The 17,170-nt window shown below is 41.9% G+C and overlaps 2 protein-coding genes across 4 annotated transcripts; both read right to left on the minus strand.

Annotated features, from left to right (window-relative positions):
* Positions 1-178: 178 nt before the first annotated feature.
* coq3 (coenzyme Q3 methyltransferase) lies at positions 179-8,171 on the minus strand. Of its 2 annotated transcripts, XM_044360351.1 has the most exons (7): positions 7,895-8,171; positions 6,164-6,301; positions 4,233-4,367; positions 3,855-3,954; positions 2,040-2,318; positions 1,072-1,231; positions 179-629 (listed from the first exon to the last, which is right to left on the minus strand). In XM_044360351.1, the coding sequence occupies exons 1-7, from the start codon at positions 8,071-8,073 to the stop codon at positions 454-456; spliced, it is 1,167 nt and encodes a 388-aa protein (XP_044216286.1). In that variant the 5' UTR covers positions 8,074-8,171; the 3' UTR covers positions 179-453. The 2 variants fall into 2 exon arrangements, with proteins under 2 accessions (XP_044216286.1, XP_044216287.1); XM_044360352.1 differs by lacking the exon at positions 4,233-4,367 and having other exon boundaries at positions 7,895-8,168.
* A 616-nt stretch (positions 8,172-8,787) lies between these two features.
* pnisr (PNN-interacting serine/arginine-rich protein) lies at positions 8,788-16,441 on the minus strand. Of its 2 annotated transcripts, XM_044360347.1 has the most exons (12): positions 16,335-16,440; positions 15,718-15,826; positions 15,050-15,226; positions 14,496-14,734; positions 13,977-14,139; positions 12,954-13,144; positions 12,611-12,754; positions 12,404-12,503; positions 11,734-11,787; positions 11,117-11,311; positions 9,711-10,830; positions 8,788-9,146 (listed from the first exon to the last, which is right to left on the minus strand). In XM_044360347.1, exons 2-12 carry the CDS (start codon positions 15,803-15,805, stop codon positions 9,113-9,115), a joined length of 2,505 nt encoding a protein of 834 aa, XP_044216282.1. In that variant the 5' UTR covers positions 15,806-15,826; positions 16,335-16,440; the 3' UTR covers positions 8,788-9,112. The 2 variants fall into 2 exon arrangements, with proteins under 2 accessions (XP_044216282.1, XP_044216283.1); XM_044360348.1 differs by lacking the exons at positions 8,788-9,146; positions 9,711-10,830; positions 11,117-11,311; ... (1 more) ...; positions 12,404-12,503; positions 12,611-12,754 and having other exon boundaries at positions 13,037-13,144; positions 14,560-14,734; positions 16,335-16,441.
* Positions 16,442-17,170: the final 729 nt, after the last annotated feature.

A 17,170-nucleotide genomic window follows, 5' to 3' on the forward strand; every position in this document is an offset into this window, starting at 1 on the left:
GACCCATTATAATCCCAGAGAATGTGACTGTGCCCTCTCGTGTGTGGACACAAACCTTTTGAAAGCTTTGGAAGCTAAAAATGCTATTAAACCACATGAAATAATATTTATTATTAGTGGCCAGGGCAAAACCAATTCCATTTTCTACTGTCATATGTCCACCGTTAAGAAACGCAACTGATGAAAGCATCGTTTTAATAGAAGATAAAGCAAATCACATAAAATTCAGCTGAAATGACCAAACTGATTCAGTTAAATATATTGGAAAAAGAGTGATATGAACATCAATCCTAATCCTGCAAAACCAGCAACTGTAGTACATGTCTTTGTCTCTTTCCTTGAATAAGTCTCATATGCTGTATCACAGCTGGCTTCAGGAAAGTTTGGGACTCCGCACATCTGTTTTTTTTTTTTTTTGCCTCCATTTTCTGACTTCTTCTCCAGAGTCGTGGCTCAGCTGTGTGTGGCAGCAGTGTGGGCTGGGTCCTCTGGGTGGGAGTCTGGCTGGGGATCTTCTGTCAGTTTGACAGCGTGGAGGGCGTAGTTGATGGCTGTGCTGTCAGTCCAGCTCCAGGCTCCAGATATTGGGTTGTACAGCATTCCTTGGACAGACTGCACTGAGAAACCATCTGATAAAAGGATGAAGGGGGCGGGTTGTGGGTTTGGAGGCCGGAGAAGAGAGCAGCACAAATGAGATCAACGTTTTTGGGGAGTAGTATTTTGTTGTTAGCAGATATAAGTGTTAATGTGTTTGTCAAATATAACTCCTCCTGTGGGCACTCATAGGCGGAGGCTGGTGTATAAACAGATAATGAATGACATTATGGTAAATACACAGTTGTAATAATATAAAATATGTCTTCACATGAGAAGTTATAATTGTTGACAAATACTGTACATTGATAGACACTTACAAATGTCCTTATAACTGCTTACAACCACATTATAGTGTTATAAACTATTTAGTAATGTTTATATAATGCTAAATAGAGTGACTTAAAGTCAAGTGTTTCTGGTGTTTTTTTTATTCACAAGGGAAACTATGTGACTCTCTGAATGAGAAGGACTCACTGGACTCCAGGAGGCGCTCCAGTTCCACAGGGCTGATGAACTTTTCCCAGTCGTGTGTCCCACTGGGAACGATACGCAGCAGCTGCTCAGCTACAACAATACCCAGCGCGTATGACAGGTTGGTCTTATTAATAGTAGTGATGAAGAGAGAGCCGCCTGGCTGCACAAAGCACACAAAAAGGACAGTTTTAGTTTATAAAGTATGAAATATTTGTAGTTTTTGTACTGGTGGTGATGCTGCTTTAGAAAACATGTTTTACAAAGAGACATTCCTGCAACACACAAACGAGGTGCACTGCTGCCTGAGGCAGGAGGGTATTTATAGGATAGATTTAAGGGCTTTCAGTGGACAGTCTCATGACCACAAAGTAACGGTGCCAAACCTCAAGGTTCAACCTCGGTCAAGATTAACAATTTGACAGGAGGGGAGGGAGTGAGAGAGGAAGAGATAGAAAATAAAAGCATGAATGCGGTTCTTCTAGAAAATGAATCCACACAATATAGGATTTCTTACTAAAGCATCTCTGCAAAGCTACCCTGAGGTGAGACACATTTTAAGGGTTTTTTTATCCAAAAGAGCAGAAGTGAGTGAGAGAATTGGCCAGAGAGAGAGAGAGAGAAAGTCTAGTCGTGCCTTCACCAAATGAGGAAGCATTAAGTGAAGATTAGGCTGTCATTTCCTCCTCTCAACTCCTCTGGCCCGCTAACCCAGGAGATTATGATCATCTGCCTTCAGTATTGATGTACAGCTTTCACTAAAGCTTGTGGAGGTTCAATGCAAACTACACACATAAAAACACATCCTAACCTATTCCCACTGACGCACAACAGATGCAAACAAGGTAAAATCACCATATGCACATTAACATACGCTCACATGAGCACACAGACACACACTGTATGTTGATGCAGAAATATCTGACATGAAATCACAGCTGGAAGAAAGCACACACTGTTAAGGGACACACCTTCAGCACGTGGCTGCAGCAGAAGGCGAACGTTTCCAAGTCGGCCAGATGTTCCACCACCTCGGACGCTACAACTGCATCAAACTGGCCCGATCTCTGCTCCTCCTCCTCCTCCTCTCCTCCCTCCTCCTCCTCTGCTGAGAGCTCCTCCAGGGTGCAGACCCGGTAGCAGACCCGCTCACGAAGATCCGGGTCATAGGACGCATGCAGCTGTGCCGTGCCGATGCTGTTCTCTACTGGATCTATACCCACCACATCAGCTCCCAGGCGACCAAGGGGCTAGGGGAGGAAGAAGAGGGAGGGAGAAAACTATTTTGATAATCATTTTTCAAGCAAAAATGGCAAAATCAATTGTCAGAATTTGCAGCTTTCCTTTGTCTGATTTGATAGTAAAAAAAAAAATCGTTTTAGGTTTTGAAGTGTTGATTTTAATGACTTTATCTGGGGTTTATTTTCTGACAACTTATAGACTAAGCAATTAATTGAGAAAATGAGCAGCAGATCAATCAATGAGGAATATTAGCACTAGATGGCCTCCTAAAGATGATGTTGCTTTGTGTCACTCTGGACTGTAGCTCCTAAAGTCTCTTTACTACCAACTGAAAAAGCCAACGGTTCAACCTCACCGGATCATTCAACATGACAAAAAGTGAGGCGTACAGTATATAGATGCCAAATTAGTTACATCATGCCGATGCCTTGCTCTTTGTCATGTTGGCAGTTTGCCTGATGAGGCCCAGTAAAGTGGGAAGTAATAAAATAAGTAATAAAAAGACTTTGGGAGCTACAATCCAGTGTGCGGACTCTCTTTTCCCTCATTTCATTTGCTGTCCTGCACCTGACCTACAAAATATGGTATGGGATGTGTTCACTATCTCTTTGCTCTTTATCACTCTAGCACCTCTGAACACCCTCCTCCAGGTCCCTGACAGCAGCTGAATCATATCTTTACAGTCCTCACATCCACAGTGTGCCCCAGATGAAGATTTACTGGCGTTTCACTATAAGAACAGGTGCCTGCAACTGCTATATAATACTCCAAACATGCTAAATATTATGTTCTCATCACACTTTTACAGTTTTATGCACCAGTATTCATTTAACAGCATGTTAGAGCTGATAATAAGCATTAACGGTGGTCGGATGTGAACTTCAGTGCCCTCTTGTGGACAAACGCTAAACATACAGTGTGCCCAGAGGCTGATCTCCATCCTGCCACATCTGATCCCTTCTGATAGGAAGGCTTAACAGTGACAAGACATCCAGAGATGCTTTCATAGTTGCAATCTCAACAGACACTTTTTGGTTTTTCCTCATGTGTCTGTATCTGAATATGACAGCCCGTGTGACAGAGCCACATAAATACAGGACCTGATTTTGTCGTTCCAGATCACACAGCACAGCTGGTATGCCCTCACTTCAAATGAAAGCTAAGACAGGAGCTCTGTCCTCGCTGCCCAGCTATCAACACTAACAAACAGATAAACAACTGTAAACGACCGACTGTCCACTCCACCAAGCTGAGACCAGTCAAATCAACGGAGAACAAGAATCGGGCTGACGTTTAAATGTTTTCTTGAGTACTGGTATGTATGTATGTGATAGGACTGACTGCACTGAAAGCAGATTCTCTCACCGAAACAGTCTTTTATCTGGAAAGACAAGAAAATCTGACGTGAAAGGTTGCAATTGAAACAATTGAGGTTAGAGAGATTGTGTAGGGGGACAGTTGCATATTTCTGTCTGCATTTCATTTTAACACTAACACTGTCTTTCTCACAAGAGTCAGAACACACACACACACACATTTTTTACCTCTGTGAGCAGGCCGCCTCCACAGCCGACATCCAGTATTCTGAGTCCAGCAAGTGGTTTCCCTGGATGACGTGCTCTGTGCACATTCAGCAGATTATCCCTGAATAGGAAAATAAGCAAGAGTTCACATTTTCAAATCAAAAGACTGCTCCTAACCCCATCACCACATACATCCTCCTCCTTCAAAATCAGGAGTCAAATCTGTCATGATAAGGAGCCATGTGTGCATCTTAATCCTCCACAGCCTACAGTACATAATGCTGCTTATGTAAAGGAGGTAACCAACCCCCCCACATCGCCCTGAGCTACACAATCAGCCAGCCCAATAACCTCAAGTTATCCTCTCTGGCTAAATCACAGCTACAGATTCATCCCTACCTCGCTCCTGTGTTCCTTCTGTCCTCCCTACCTTCTTCCTTCCTTCCCTCACACACTGTCTGATGACTGTCTGCCTCAGGCATGAAGCATGCAGAACAGGCTGAGGTCTGGGCATGCATCATCCTCATTAAAGCTCTGCTGGGGTGCAAGAGCATTCGTGCAAACAATGAAGGAAAAAAAAGATTAGGTGTTGACAGACATGCACCTAACTAGCTCCAAACTGCACCACAACACAACACAACACAACACAACACAACACAACACAACACAACACAACACACAGAGATGCTGACAAAAGCTACAAAGCCCCAGACTGAGCGGAATGAATGTCAAGCTACATGATGAAGTATTCACATGAGAACTATTATGCTCCTGATAAAAAAAATATAGTCTGACTAATGTAGATTACTGTTAAACTGAAGTTAAAATGATCCGTTACCAATTCCATTTCCATTGAATGTTAAAGCCAATTTCAAGGTATTTACCTTTAAATTTAAATTTCCACTCCCAGAAAGAGTTTTATTTTATTTACCTCTACACTCTATCCTCTTTCATTTAAAATCATGTTTAGCTAAAACAAACACAAATTTCTGACAGCAAATTAAATGTACTACAGTCTTTTTGATTGACTTGGGTCAAAAAAATGCACAACTCTTATTGCAAAAAATACAAACTGACAAAATGCTCCAATACAACTATAATAATACAACACTAAGTTCCAATGATTATTACTAAACATACAGTTCACTCAATCAATGAGCAGCAGGGCAACATAACTGCATATTACTTCACCACTGCTGCCTTACATTTCACATATGTGGTAGTGGTGTAGTGGAGAGAAAGAAACAGGAAAATGCAGCTTTAGTCCTTAGTAGTGTACATTGTGCTTTAATATTATATGCTTTCCAGCATCACAGTGTTACTGTATTATACTATATATTAGATGACTGATTAAAGTTTTTCAGGTTTAGTTTGTTGAATAAAATCACAAACGTTTTTGATACAATTATCACAATTATCATTCTGCCTTTTATGAACACAGTATTTAGTGTAGTGTAAGGTCAGACTCTATATTTACAATGGTACACCATATTCAGTAAATACAATTTAACATTTTCCAGAGTCATTCTTACACTACATTAAAAACTTAAACTTAAAAACTTAAACTGAAACGTAAAAATTGAGCCAAAGCAACCATAAAACATTCTAACATGTGCACGTTCCTCAAATGAAGAAACAATTGGGAAAAAAAATCAAACATTTGTGTAACACATTTAAACTCCAGTTTGCTTTTAGACAGGATTATTGAAACAAAGGAAACAAACAGCGTTTCCTGTATCACAGTAAGAATGTCAGAGTCTAAAAGAAACAGCAGCAACAGTAGCAGTGGTGCTGCGTCTCATTTAGACACACCCTGAGGCCAGAGCTGCATCAGGCAAATCAGCCACGCTCAAGACATACATTGGCATTGAATCTGTCATACTGTCACCACAAACACACATCATCATCACCACCAACAGGACCACAGAGGGGGAAGGGGGGGGAGCAGGACTAGGCTCTCAGTCGGATGAGTAATACAATGTTTATCATGCAGCGCCCCAACAGCAGATCTTATCAATCAAAACAGCCCCAGTCAGCCCCCCAAAACATGCACATATGTAGCGCTGGGGCGGCTGACACGCTATTGGCTGAAAATGTGCTGATGTGTGGAGGAATTCTGTCACTTTCGATTTCTGCTACTTCAGTATTATCCCTGATGTGTTCTTGGCTCCCAAATGCCACAAGGCTGGATCTCCTTCAGGTTATGTTTTGACACAATTGTTTGTCGGCCAATCACCTTCCTCTATAGAGAGCGACTTAGGCGTGACATCATGGTGTTACAAAAAAAAATGTGATGAATGTTGAAATGCATATCCTATACAAACACACACCGTATGAAAGGCACCCTCAGGTCATTCATGGCATGAAGAGCGCCAAATTCTCCCTGTTCATCCCACCACTTGCTGGCCAGTGACTGGAACTTCTTCACCTCATCAGGGTCCACTGTGGTTTGGGAGGCTGATCGAGTGCTGCGTGTGAAAAAATGAACAGGAGCGCATCAATACTGTGTGTGTGTCTAAACATCACGTTTTAAAAAGAGAGCCAATAAAAAAAAACTGGAAAAATGTCTTGGGACAATTTTCTGCCTCTATAATGATGCCAAATAATCTTCCTATTAGTGCTGAAATGATCAGTTGATTATTCAATTAGCATCTCGGAAAAGTAATCAACAGCTAGATGATTAGTTAAGCGTTTTAGTCACTTAACAAGCAAAAACACTGAACATTAGCTGCTGCTGCATGTGAGGATATGCTGCTTTTCTGTTTCATATCATTTTAAAGGAAGAAATCTGAAGCAGTCACTAGATTTTTCACCACTTTCTGACTTTTCAGGAACTAAATGGTTAATCAAGCAGAAAAATCAAAGATAATCATTGTCAGATCTATCAATATATAAAATAATTTGTTGCAGTCATAAAACCATCTTTACATTTAGTTTAAAGTCCCCCTCCACTCAAAAATGTGTTTTTCTTCTTGTTCCTACAGTTGGATGTATGAGCTTCACAGAATGATGTATGTGCAGGGTTTGATACTAGAAGGCTGTTTTCACATGAATCTGTTTGTCTGAGCTCACCTTAAATCTGAGTTTAAGGTGTGTGTACTTACGAGGAGGTTTTGTGACATCACAACTGGTTTGGAGCCAATTAGTCCAGTGAGATATGGAAACTTGAAACATCCAGTGCACAAACACTGAGAATAGGCTTTATAGTGGAGACATCTTGTATCCAGTAACAAAACTTTAGAAATTAAAAATATTTACATATTCATAGATACTGGAATTTTTAATGAGAAGGAGGAAATACTATTTTAAGTTTGTTTTTTTTGTGGAAAAACCATATTAGACACAAACAATCAGAACAGAGTATTTTATACACATAAACGGGATATTTAAAGTCCCCCTTCACTCAAAAATATGTTTTTCTTCTTGTTCCTAGAGTTGAATGTTTGAGCTTCACTGTGTAAAGTGATGTATGTGCAGTTTGACACTAGGAGGCTGTTTTCACATCCATCGGCTGAAAGTGGAAAGTTTCTCTGAGCTCACTAAAAACCCAATATAATATTGGGCCTGTGAGCATGATATATGGTTTCACAACTATTTTGGAAGCCAATCCTGGTCCAGTATTCAACTTACACAAGTGTGATATGGAGACGTAAAGCGTCCGGTGCACATACAATGAGAATGACTTTACAGTGAAGTAGGAGACACCTTGTGTAAAGTAGTTTAACTTTTAATATGGTAATTATACTTTTTTTTGGAAAAACCAAATCAGACACACACTATTGTTCCAAGCAAAGTATTTTTGGACTTAATGCATGTCTGGAGGGGAACTTTGAAAATGACTGACCCCTACGTGCCAATAGTTAAGTACTGTGTTACCAAATTAATATTAAATTGTACTTTTAGAAAGAAATATTGGTGCTAACAGCTCCACTCTATTTGGTTTGCCAACTTGACCATTTTTGGTTAGCTAAATTATTTGTTACTCACTAGCTACATCTATTTTCCTCAGATATTACGACACTGATACAGGTATAGGTCTCATCCACCGTTCACTCCAGTACCTGGTTAGACGGAGCTCCAGACTGGCACTCCTCTGCAGCCACAGTGTCCGCTGTTTACACACCGCAGCCCAGCTGAATGTGCTCCGGCCCGCGGGACTGTGCAGCACCACACCGCACACAGCTGCTGCTTTACGCCTGTAGAGCCCTAACACGAGGCGGCTCAACTTATTCGAGTACATGGTAATATCATAAAACACTAATTAATCCACAACACCGTGACTGTTGTCAGTGACCGACAGTGCTGAAGTCTTTACTGCTCGGGTAGGAACAACACACTTTAGTTCCTACCGGTCGGAACACTTGACGTCGCTGGTACCGACGGGAAACAAGTAGCTCAACACCAAACACTGGAAGAAATGCATACAGCGATTTAATTGTTTAATTATAATTTAATTGATTCCTAATGGTTATTTGAATGTTAGTGTTAAGATTATTAGATCAATTTAATGTAATTTCCATACAGTCATTGCTGCTTTAGTTGCTAGTTTTTTTTGTTACATAGTCATGTTGTATGGTACATTTTGCCACCCTGCTATTCACGCCCATCCTTTGAGTTTACGCCACTTATATCAGGTTTGTGACAATATCTTCTTTCCTGACATATAATCTCTTCTAACGGGATTTTAACCACTATTTCAAGCAGTTTAAACCTTTTAGCTACAGATATGAATGGGAGGACGTTTTCAGCCATGTATCCCTCCTGACCTTCAGCTGTTTTCTCAGTCATGTAGTCCTCAACCATATCAAGTATGAGCCATTATGATCCAACAGAATAGCAGTCTTCTGTCCTTTGTGATTCTATTTACTAACACATGTAACATTATGTACTTGAAGCATTAAGAAATATTATTTGCTGTTAATTGTGGTATTAAAATAAAAAGGAACCAGAGAGGTAAGACAAGGAACAAACAGTTTTATTGGACATCTTACAATAATGTTTGCAAAAAAGTGAATCCTGTTATGGTTTAAAATGATACTTGAGTTTTTAGTGTCCACCAGGTCTTATTAAGCATTGCATAATGATACAAGTGAAAATTCCTACCATTCAAAATGTCTTGTTCTTCAGTCACACTTGAAAAATAACAACATATTTACAAAGATGAAAGAAATATATGAGGGGGGTTCACCTACACAACTGCCTCTATAATGAGACAAGCCTGTTCAACTCATGGAATTTAAAATGGTAAAATGCACAGATCAGGGAGTTAACTGTGCTCCTCAGCGTCTGCTACGACGGGAGGGTGAAGCTGACCTGAAAGAGAGGCGTGGACACAAAATTAATACTGCACCAATCACATTTACCCATGTAGACTACAAAATATAGACAAGCACAAACACCCCCCCCTCCCACCAGCCACACTCCCAGAGCACAAAAAGCTAATGTTCAGCAAACTCTAGAGAAGTAAATAGTGCAGGACCATTCACTTTGGTATTACTAGGACCTTATTTACATTTTCCCCCTCTACTTTTTTTTAATGGCCAGATTCACATTTTAACAAGGCACTAAACAGAAACAGAGGCCTATGCTCTTCTTTCAAGAAGGGGGAAATATGAAAACTTCATGTAACTGTTAGAAATCCAGAAATGGCACATTTGCATTTGATGGATAAGACCGTCATGAAGCATTAAAACCCTTTATTGCACAGTTAAGCAGTTGTGACTGCATTTGACAGAAATTTTTCAAAACATTCAGTAAACAATTGTCATCATTTTCCTTTAGTTATTGAGCTATATTAAGAGGACTCCAGAGAAATCACAATGACACATACAATGAGAACATGTAATAGGAATAAAAGAGAGAAAAAACGAATACTACCTTGATCGCGACTTAGACTTGTGTTTGCGGCTTGCCTTCTTACCAGACTTGTGAGATTTTTCCGTCGACCTTGAGCGACTACGTTTGGATTTCTTAGATTTTTTTTCCTTGCTAACTTCAGGTGTAGGGGATCTACTTGATTCAGAGTCTGAGCGTCTCTTGCTAGCTTTGGCGGAGCCCTTTTTGCTGGCTTTACTATCTTGCCGGGAGTGCCTGTCGCTCTGTGAGTCAGAGTCACGCTCTTTCCTTTTCTTCAATTTGCCATTCTCCTCTGTAACTACAGAGCTGCCCTTCTCTTTTTCCTTCTCCTTTTCTTTCTCTTTAGTCTTTGGTTTTTCTTTCTTTTTATCAGACTCCTTATCCCTATCCCTATCTTTGTCCTTCTTTTTCTTGTCTTTCTCATGGCTGCGGCTTCTTTCTCTCCTCCTCTCTCTCTCTTTGCTGGAGGCCTTCTGCTTGTGTTTGCTGCTGCGGTTATGACTGCTGTCTCTGCGCTCCCTGCTCCTTTTCCTCTCCTTATCCTTGTCTTTCTCCTTCTCTCTGTCTCTGCTGCGACTGCGGCTGTCTCTGGCCCTGGCTCTAGCCCTGTCTCTATCTCTAGACCTGGATCTACTCCTGCGGCTCCTGCGCTCTCTGGAATCACTGCGGTCTCTCTTGTGGTGGCCTGACCGGTCTGTGCTGCTCCTCCTCCTGTCCCTGACCTTCTCACTACGATCACTGCGATGTCTGTGGGAGCTGTGGCTGCGGCTACGCCGCCGAGCCTTGTAGGACGAAGAGCGGCTACGCCTCCTCTTCCTTCGTGGGGAGGAGGATCGAGAGGAACTGCGGGAAGATGCTGTTGAAGAAGAGGAGGAGGAGGAACGACTGCTGCTGTGGCTGGAGGTAGAGCGGGAGCTGCTGCTGTGACCGTTGGCTGGGGAATCGCTGCCACCTCGCCCTGATCGCTCCTTCCCTCTGCCCGAGTGCCTGCCCTCACTACTCTCTATCTCACTACGGGACCTACGCCTTTCTACCAAGGGCTCCGCCTCCCTCTCTTTTACTTCCTGTTTGTGTAGATTCTCTGATTGGCCCTCATCATATTCCCCCCTTTCTCTGCTCAATCTTTCCTTCACCAGCTCTTCTGTAGAAACAAACAATAAAGTCTCATTTTAAAACAGGGAAACATGAGGTGCTGGTTAGACTAAGAACACACACCTTTTCACATCAATTATAGCCGTTTTCTTAAGTGATGTTATGGTTTTAAACACAATTCTCAACATCCTCCTTTGTTTTATCATTATATTTATTTAGATTCAGTGTTGTAGAACTGCTGCTTTCACCAGATTCTTAGACTTTTGAGGTTTCCATGTACTCCAAAGAGATGCAGTGTGTTCCTCCTTCATGCATATGCAAACTACAAGTCTTACCACGTGCAAGCAGAGCCTCTTGTGCTTGTTTTTCTTGTAGCTGCTGTATCTCCCGCTCTTTGCGGCGGAAGGCGTCCTGCTTCTCCCTGATGCGGTGGCGCAGCTCCTCCTCATCGGTGTCGGAGGATTCAGACCCGTGGACGCTGCGATCGTCCTCATCCCCACTCTCATCAGAACCATAGTCACCAAGCCCACCTGCCACAACAAAGCCCCGAGAATGTTGAGTGTTGGAAAAAGACCGACATTCTTTCTCACAATTAGGTTCCACTTGTGAAACACTCAAACTAAACCCAAGGTGAAAGGCACTTAATCCTCTATAGGTTTATATTTCAATCCAATAAGGCCCTTAAGGAGAACGTAACACATATAGCCCTTAAAAAAACTAATATAAATACTTTGTATTAAAGAGCATGCTTCTATTATTAAAAGTGAAAACTAAACCTTTATCAATCACTAAGATGCCAATTGTCTTAAATGTTAAAACGTAGGAAATATTTGGGTCGATGTGTCTTGCGATAGCAGCTTTTTCCCACATTGCTAACACCCCGCCATAAATTAAAAATAAAATTAAAAATATTTTCCTTCCCTCCCCCCGTAACAGAAGAAGGGATACTCACTGAGACCAGTCAGAGAAGCCAGTGCACTTGACTGTGCCAGCTGTTTTGCAGGAGCTTTGATTCACATCAACAACAGGAACAACATGTTAAAACACATACTGCCATTTTCTCAAAGGCAAGAGAGTCGCTAGAGAAGGGGGGTCACAGATAAAGCACTATTCACAAGAGCTGCCATTGGTAACAAGAGAAAAATAAAATAACAAAAACAAAAAAAAAAAAGAAAATGGAGAAAAGAGAGAGGGTTAACAAACAATCTTCTGTCACACAATCCAAGTCAAACAGTCGGACAGGAGGGAAAGAACCAATCTGTACTAATGCACAGTCACTTCAATGGAGGACCTCATTTGTATCTATAGGTGGGTGCCGGTCAGACTCAATGCTGAGACTTTATTCAGTTACAGTCATTCAGCAGACCTTCAATACCATGAACCACAGGAACAGGTTTTCAAATACTGCTCTCTCTCCTTCTGATACATTAGCAGAGAATGGTTGAAAATGCATACCATATCATACTCCCATGTCTGCTGCTCAACCACCCTTGTTTACAGGGCATACTTGAGTCTAATTTAAAAGAGACTATTATGCATATAATGGATTCTCTTCAGACTTTAACATAATGTCTTGGTGACAAGCAAAGATGATGTGTAAACTGGGAAAAAAAAAAGCAGACCTCGAGTGGCTTTCCGGTGAGTCTCTTTGGCTACGTGCAGGATCTCTTCATTAGTGACCTCTAGAAGGATCTCTGTCAGAAGTGTTTTTGTGATGATCATCTAAAAACGAGGGAAATCCATTACTTTCAAGAATTCCTATCCGACAATAGTCACATCAACTGAAACAGGCTGCATGCAGAAAAGATCATCTGATGGGTTAAACAGACCAGCTGGAATTCCTTTTCCTCTTCAGTCATTTCAGGTTCGCTGTCCTCTGCGGGAGGCGATGGACTCCGGACAGAAAATTCCTTCTTTATGGAAGTCTTTTCTTCATTGTCGTCATTGTCATCGTTCCCTTCATCATCACTGTCCTGATGCAGACAGAAGCAGAGACTGAGCTTCAATCAACAAAACAGCAAAGTGTGATTAGTGATGGCTGCAGTCCTGATACATGTGCCAGGGAGAGCAGTTCAGAGCCTTGGATCTCCTTTCATCAACAACACAACACACATAATGTCATCTGTTCAAAAGAAAACACTCTGCAGGCAAGGTCGGAAATGGGTTGCTTACAAATTTACTCTTGCGGGGTACGCGAGGCCCATCACCTCCCTCATCTGTCTCGTGTTCTTTGCCATCGTCTTTTGCCATTTCTGCACGCTCCTTCTCCATTCGTTCTCGCTCCAGCTTCTTCTGCTTCTCTCTGTCCATCTTTTCAAGGCCCTCTCGGATCCATGCAGGTAGTGTGCGCCTTTTTACAGCATCTGAAGGTGAAATCCAAGATCAAAATGAGTTTTCCATCTATTTGTTGCCACCTTTGTTGAGCTTTTACATCTTTGTTTACATTATTAACTCTCTTTTTCCATATCAATTCTTAATTCAACTGTAAACATCAGTTACAGCTAGAGCTGACGTGATTAATTAATCGATCAGTTGACAGACAGATAATTAATTACATTCTATATTGATAACTGTTTACATAATTTTTTTAAGCAAAGGTGCCATAAATTCACTGGTTCTGACTTCTAAAATGTTTTACATTTGCTTTTCTTAGTCCACTGTATACAGTAGGTATGTTGAATATCTTTGGGTTTGGAGAGAAGAAATCAGTTTGGACTTGGACGACCAAACAATTAACAGATGCATCACTAATAAAAATAGTTATTTGCAGCCCTAGTTTCAACCAACTTTTCCGATGGTAGGATTCCAGTTTATGATCTGAAGAAGTTAAAATTTAACATGAACTTACTATCATGTTGCAATACTGTGATTTAAAGGATACAGAGTGCTTTCACGTTATGCTACTGTCTGAAGTCATGTCTTTCACACAGTGAAAACAGGGAAGACTTAATAACTGATACATCATGGTAAAGATTTTAAATGGTACTCAATAGTAAACTGTATCTAAAAATAAAGTTTTGGTGTGTTGTCTAGCTGCAAAGCTATTTTACAACTTAGACAATAACATCAAAGCTATTCAATTATGCACAAATATAAAGAGGCATCACCCTCTTTGAGCTACCTGTGTAGCACATAAACTGTCTAGCACATTCATGCACCTCAAGCAATTATCCCAATAACTTAACACACACTTACCTAGTGTTGCTGGGGCCTCCTGTTTGACAGGGAGCTGGATAGGTGATCGAGGCCGGTCCCTGAAACCAGGCGGTCTGGTATCTCGTCTGTTCTGAGGAGGACCCTGCCAGTATGGGGAGTGGAAGCCTGTAGGTGTGGGAGCGAAGGATGAAGCAGCTCCATGCTGTGGAGAGACAGCACAAAATCAAAATTAAAAGTAGTTCAAAGTACAGAAGGTCCTCTGTTACTGCCACTAAGGGGCACTGAGCGTGGGTGTGTTGTTGTCTTGACATTCATCCATGACTCCTGACTGGGCTAGAAAGTTTGCTTCATTTCAAAAAGAAAACAAAAATCAGCTAATAAAATAAAACCAAACCATGCTGGATCCACAACAAGCCAACACTTTCCTCTGCACCGCATCAAGAAAGCAATGACTGATACACCTAGATGCTTGGACCCGGCACAGTTTCTATGGATTGCTCCTTCTTGTCACACTAAAACCCAAACGCTTCAACAGTTTCTACTGTAGCATCTGCATACCTGATAATCAAACTGGTTCATGGCCATGGGGGCCAAGGCGTAGCTGTCGGGCTGTGCCCCATACCCATGGCTGTTCTGGGGGTAAACCCCGTGGTGGGCTTCAGAGTTGAACTCCACGCTGTCCTGGCTGTTGCTGTCCTCGCTGGGGTTCACCACATCCATCGGTCCTGACCCTGGAGGGATCCAGGCCTGGTCAGGGGGTGGAGGAGGAGGAGGGGGCTGGCCATGCATTCCCCATTCTGTTGATGGCAAAATAATTTGTAAACAAAAGCCAGAGCAGTATAAACAAAAGGAATTTCTACCAAATTAATCATGTTTTTCAGTCTCAACATCTGCTCAAGAAGGACTTGGTTCCAGGTCATTGATTTTCATTTAAGTGTGTACACATCACAGATCACATCACACCAATTCTCTTCAGTCTACTAAATGTTGATAAGTCAATACTGTATGTACCAACATCATATACACACTGTTGGAAGGAGTTTCTAGTCATTTTTAGTACCGAAAGAAAAACTGGTGTAAAGACAGGCAGAAACCCGGGGTTAACTGTGTACCTGGCTGCCACATTCTGCCAAACGCTGGGTCACCCTGGAAGGTCCCATGGTTGCTCTGGGCGACAGGTTCAAGGCCCGGGATGTCCTGGCCGTTGGGCTGAATGCTCTGCTGCTCTGCTCCTGTCGACTCTTTTTGTGCTATCCACGCCTGTGCCAGGGCAGCCCAGTCCACTTGACCTGCACAAAGCCAGAAAACACACCCTCACATAAGGTATTGCAGGTGTAGTTACAGGGCTGTTAAAGGACCAGTGTGTAGGATGTGGTGGCATCTAGCTGTGAGGTTGCAGATTGCAACCAACTGAATATCCCTCCCCTCCAATTTCAAGCATGGAGAAGTGGTGGCTGAAAAACTTGCAAAAAATGTGAAAGGCCCTCTCTATAGCAAATGTTCGGTTTGTCCATTCTGGGCTACTGTAGAAACATGGAAGACTCTGTGGAAGAGAACCAGCTCCCTCTGTAGATATAAAGGTTTCATTCTAAGGTAACAAAAACACAACAATTCTTTTTTTTTCATGGGATTATACACTTATGAAAACATACTTATAGATATTATATTCCATTTCTGCCAAATAGATACCCCTAAATCGCACACACTGGTCCTTTAAAGCTGTGGGTGGATGTGCACAGAAAAACCTGCAGGTGGTCTCCGTGGTGCATTGCTCACTGACCTGGATCTTGCTGGTGCTGGAAAGACTGCATCCATTGCTGCTGGCTCAGAGGCCACTGCGGCCAGGGTTGTCCTCCCTGATCCCACATCCCTCTCCTCTGGATTCAAACCTGAAATATGCATTTACATTTTGATTAGCACCCCGAGCATCGCTTCTGCTGACATGCCGACAGCTGCTGTGATTGAAGTACTATAATGTTACAGTCGGGTCTCACCTAAGGACCAATGAAATAGTAAGCGTTACCGCAAACTGACCGGCTAGCTGTGTGTTAGCGACTCCAGCTAACAGCTACGGACCACCTCTTTTCAGCTGATAGAGCAAATAAGAGCTGTGTTGTAGGTGGTCTTGCGTCATTACTGCCGCATGACACCGAAATAAATGTGGTGCTGGTGAAATAACCAGCCTGTAAACCCGCTGTTGGTCATGCGTTAGCGAGCTAAGGAAGCTGAACCAAGCTAACAGGAGCTAACGGTAGCTAAGCTAACGTTAACAGATAGTCGCACCAATACCATTAACAGGTGAACAAATGAGACTTTACATTAAAATTTAACTCCATACTAACGGGAACGTGTGAAGGAAACTTATATCAGCGCTGTGTTTGAGCAACATAATCCCACCTTTTCCAGACAGTTTCTCTCCAGCGCTGCGGCTCCAAAATGGCTGCAGTGCACTAGTGAACTAGTGAGCTGCTGCTGGAGGAAGTGTGAACTGACGCTCTGCTACTGCTGCTGCCTTCACTTCCTGTCGTAAATATAATAATTAAGGCTTTCTGTTTGGTTCTAATTATTTATACTCAATAGTAGCAACATTGTAGCCAAACACTGCCTTTAACCGCTAAAACTAACGGGGATATGGTTGCAAACATCATGAAAAGAAAAACTGAAAAGATGGTAAAAGTTATTTTGAATCTGAAAAACCAATAAAAACAAACAACAAACAAACTAACAAACAAAGTTCCCCTAAGTCTAACATACTGAATTAGGTACCCTTTCAATGAAAAAAAAAGTGTGCTGAAGTGCCCTTCCAGAGAAGAACATGAGATACATTGCCCTATGAGATGCCTTTATGATGGAGTAAATTGGCCATGATGCTTTCTGTAGGCTGACCATTAGGAAAATAAAGCACCCTTTAAAACATGTTGTAGCTACTACTCACTAGTTTGCTCAGTCACACCCCCCTCAGATTGTTCTATTGTCTCTGGGTCAGTGCAGGTCATATAGCAAGCAGGGTTCAACAATAACATTTTTTGCCACTGGTCTGACTGGCCCCAAGACTTTACCCAACTTTTATGACAACAAAACATGGTAGAGAACTATCAGCATAGTTTTTTTCTGTGCATTCGACTTAGGCACTGTAAGAGGGTCCCAAGTTTAATACTTTTTTTGCAATCTCCAATTTTTTTGCTCAATTGACTGGCTCAACGTTAGTTTTTACTGGCCCCAGGCCATCAGGC

Source organism: Thunnus albacares, chromosome 8 (genome assembly GCF_914725855.1).
Source record: "Thunnus albacares chromosome 8, fThuAlb1.1, whole genome shotgun sequence".
Classification (NCBI taxonomy): domain Eukaryota; kingdom Metazoa; phylum Chordata; class Actinopteri; order Scombriformes; family Scombridae; genus Thunnus; species Thunnus albacares.

Coding starts and splice junctions, on each gene's coding strand:
- coq3 (XM_044360351.1), bottom strand. CDS start 8,073: ATGTACTCGAATAAGTTGAGCCGCCTCGTGTTAGGGCTCTACAGGCGT. Junction 4,368..6,163: donor CTGAGGGTGCCTTTCATACG/GTGTGTGTTTGT, acceptor GCACCCCAGCAG/AGCTTTAATGAGGATGATGC. Junction 1,232..2,039: donor GCTGCAGCCACGTGCTGAAG/GTGTGTCCCTTA, acceptor TGCTTTGTGCAG/CCAGGCGGCTCTCTCTTCAT.
- pnisr (XM_044360347.1), bottom strand. CDS start 15,805: ATGTGGGATCAGGGAGGACAACCCTGGCCGCAGTGGCCTCTGAGCCAG. Junction 13,145..13,976: donor GGAGGCCCCAGCAACACTAG/GTAAGTGTGTGT, acceptor TTTCACCTTCAG/ATGCTGTAAAAAGGCGCACA. Junction 9,147..9,710: donor AAGTCTAAGTCGCGATCAAG/GTAGTATTCGTT, acceptor CCTCTCTTTCAG/GTCAGCTTCACCCTCCCGTC.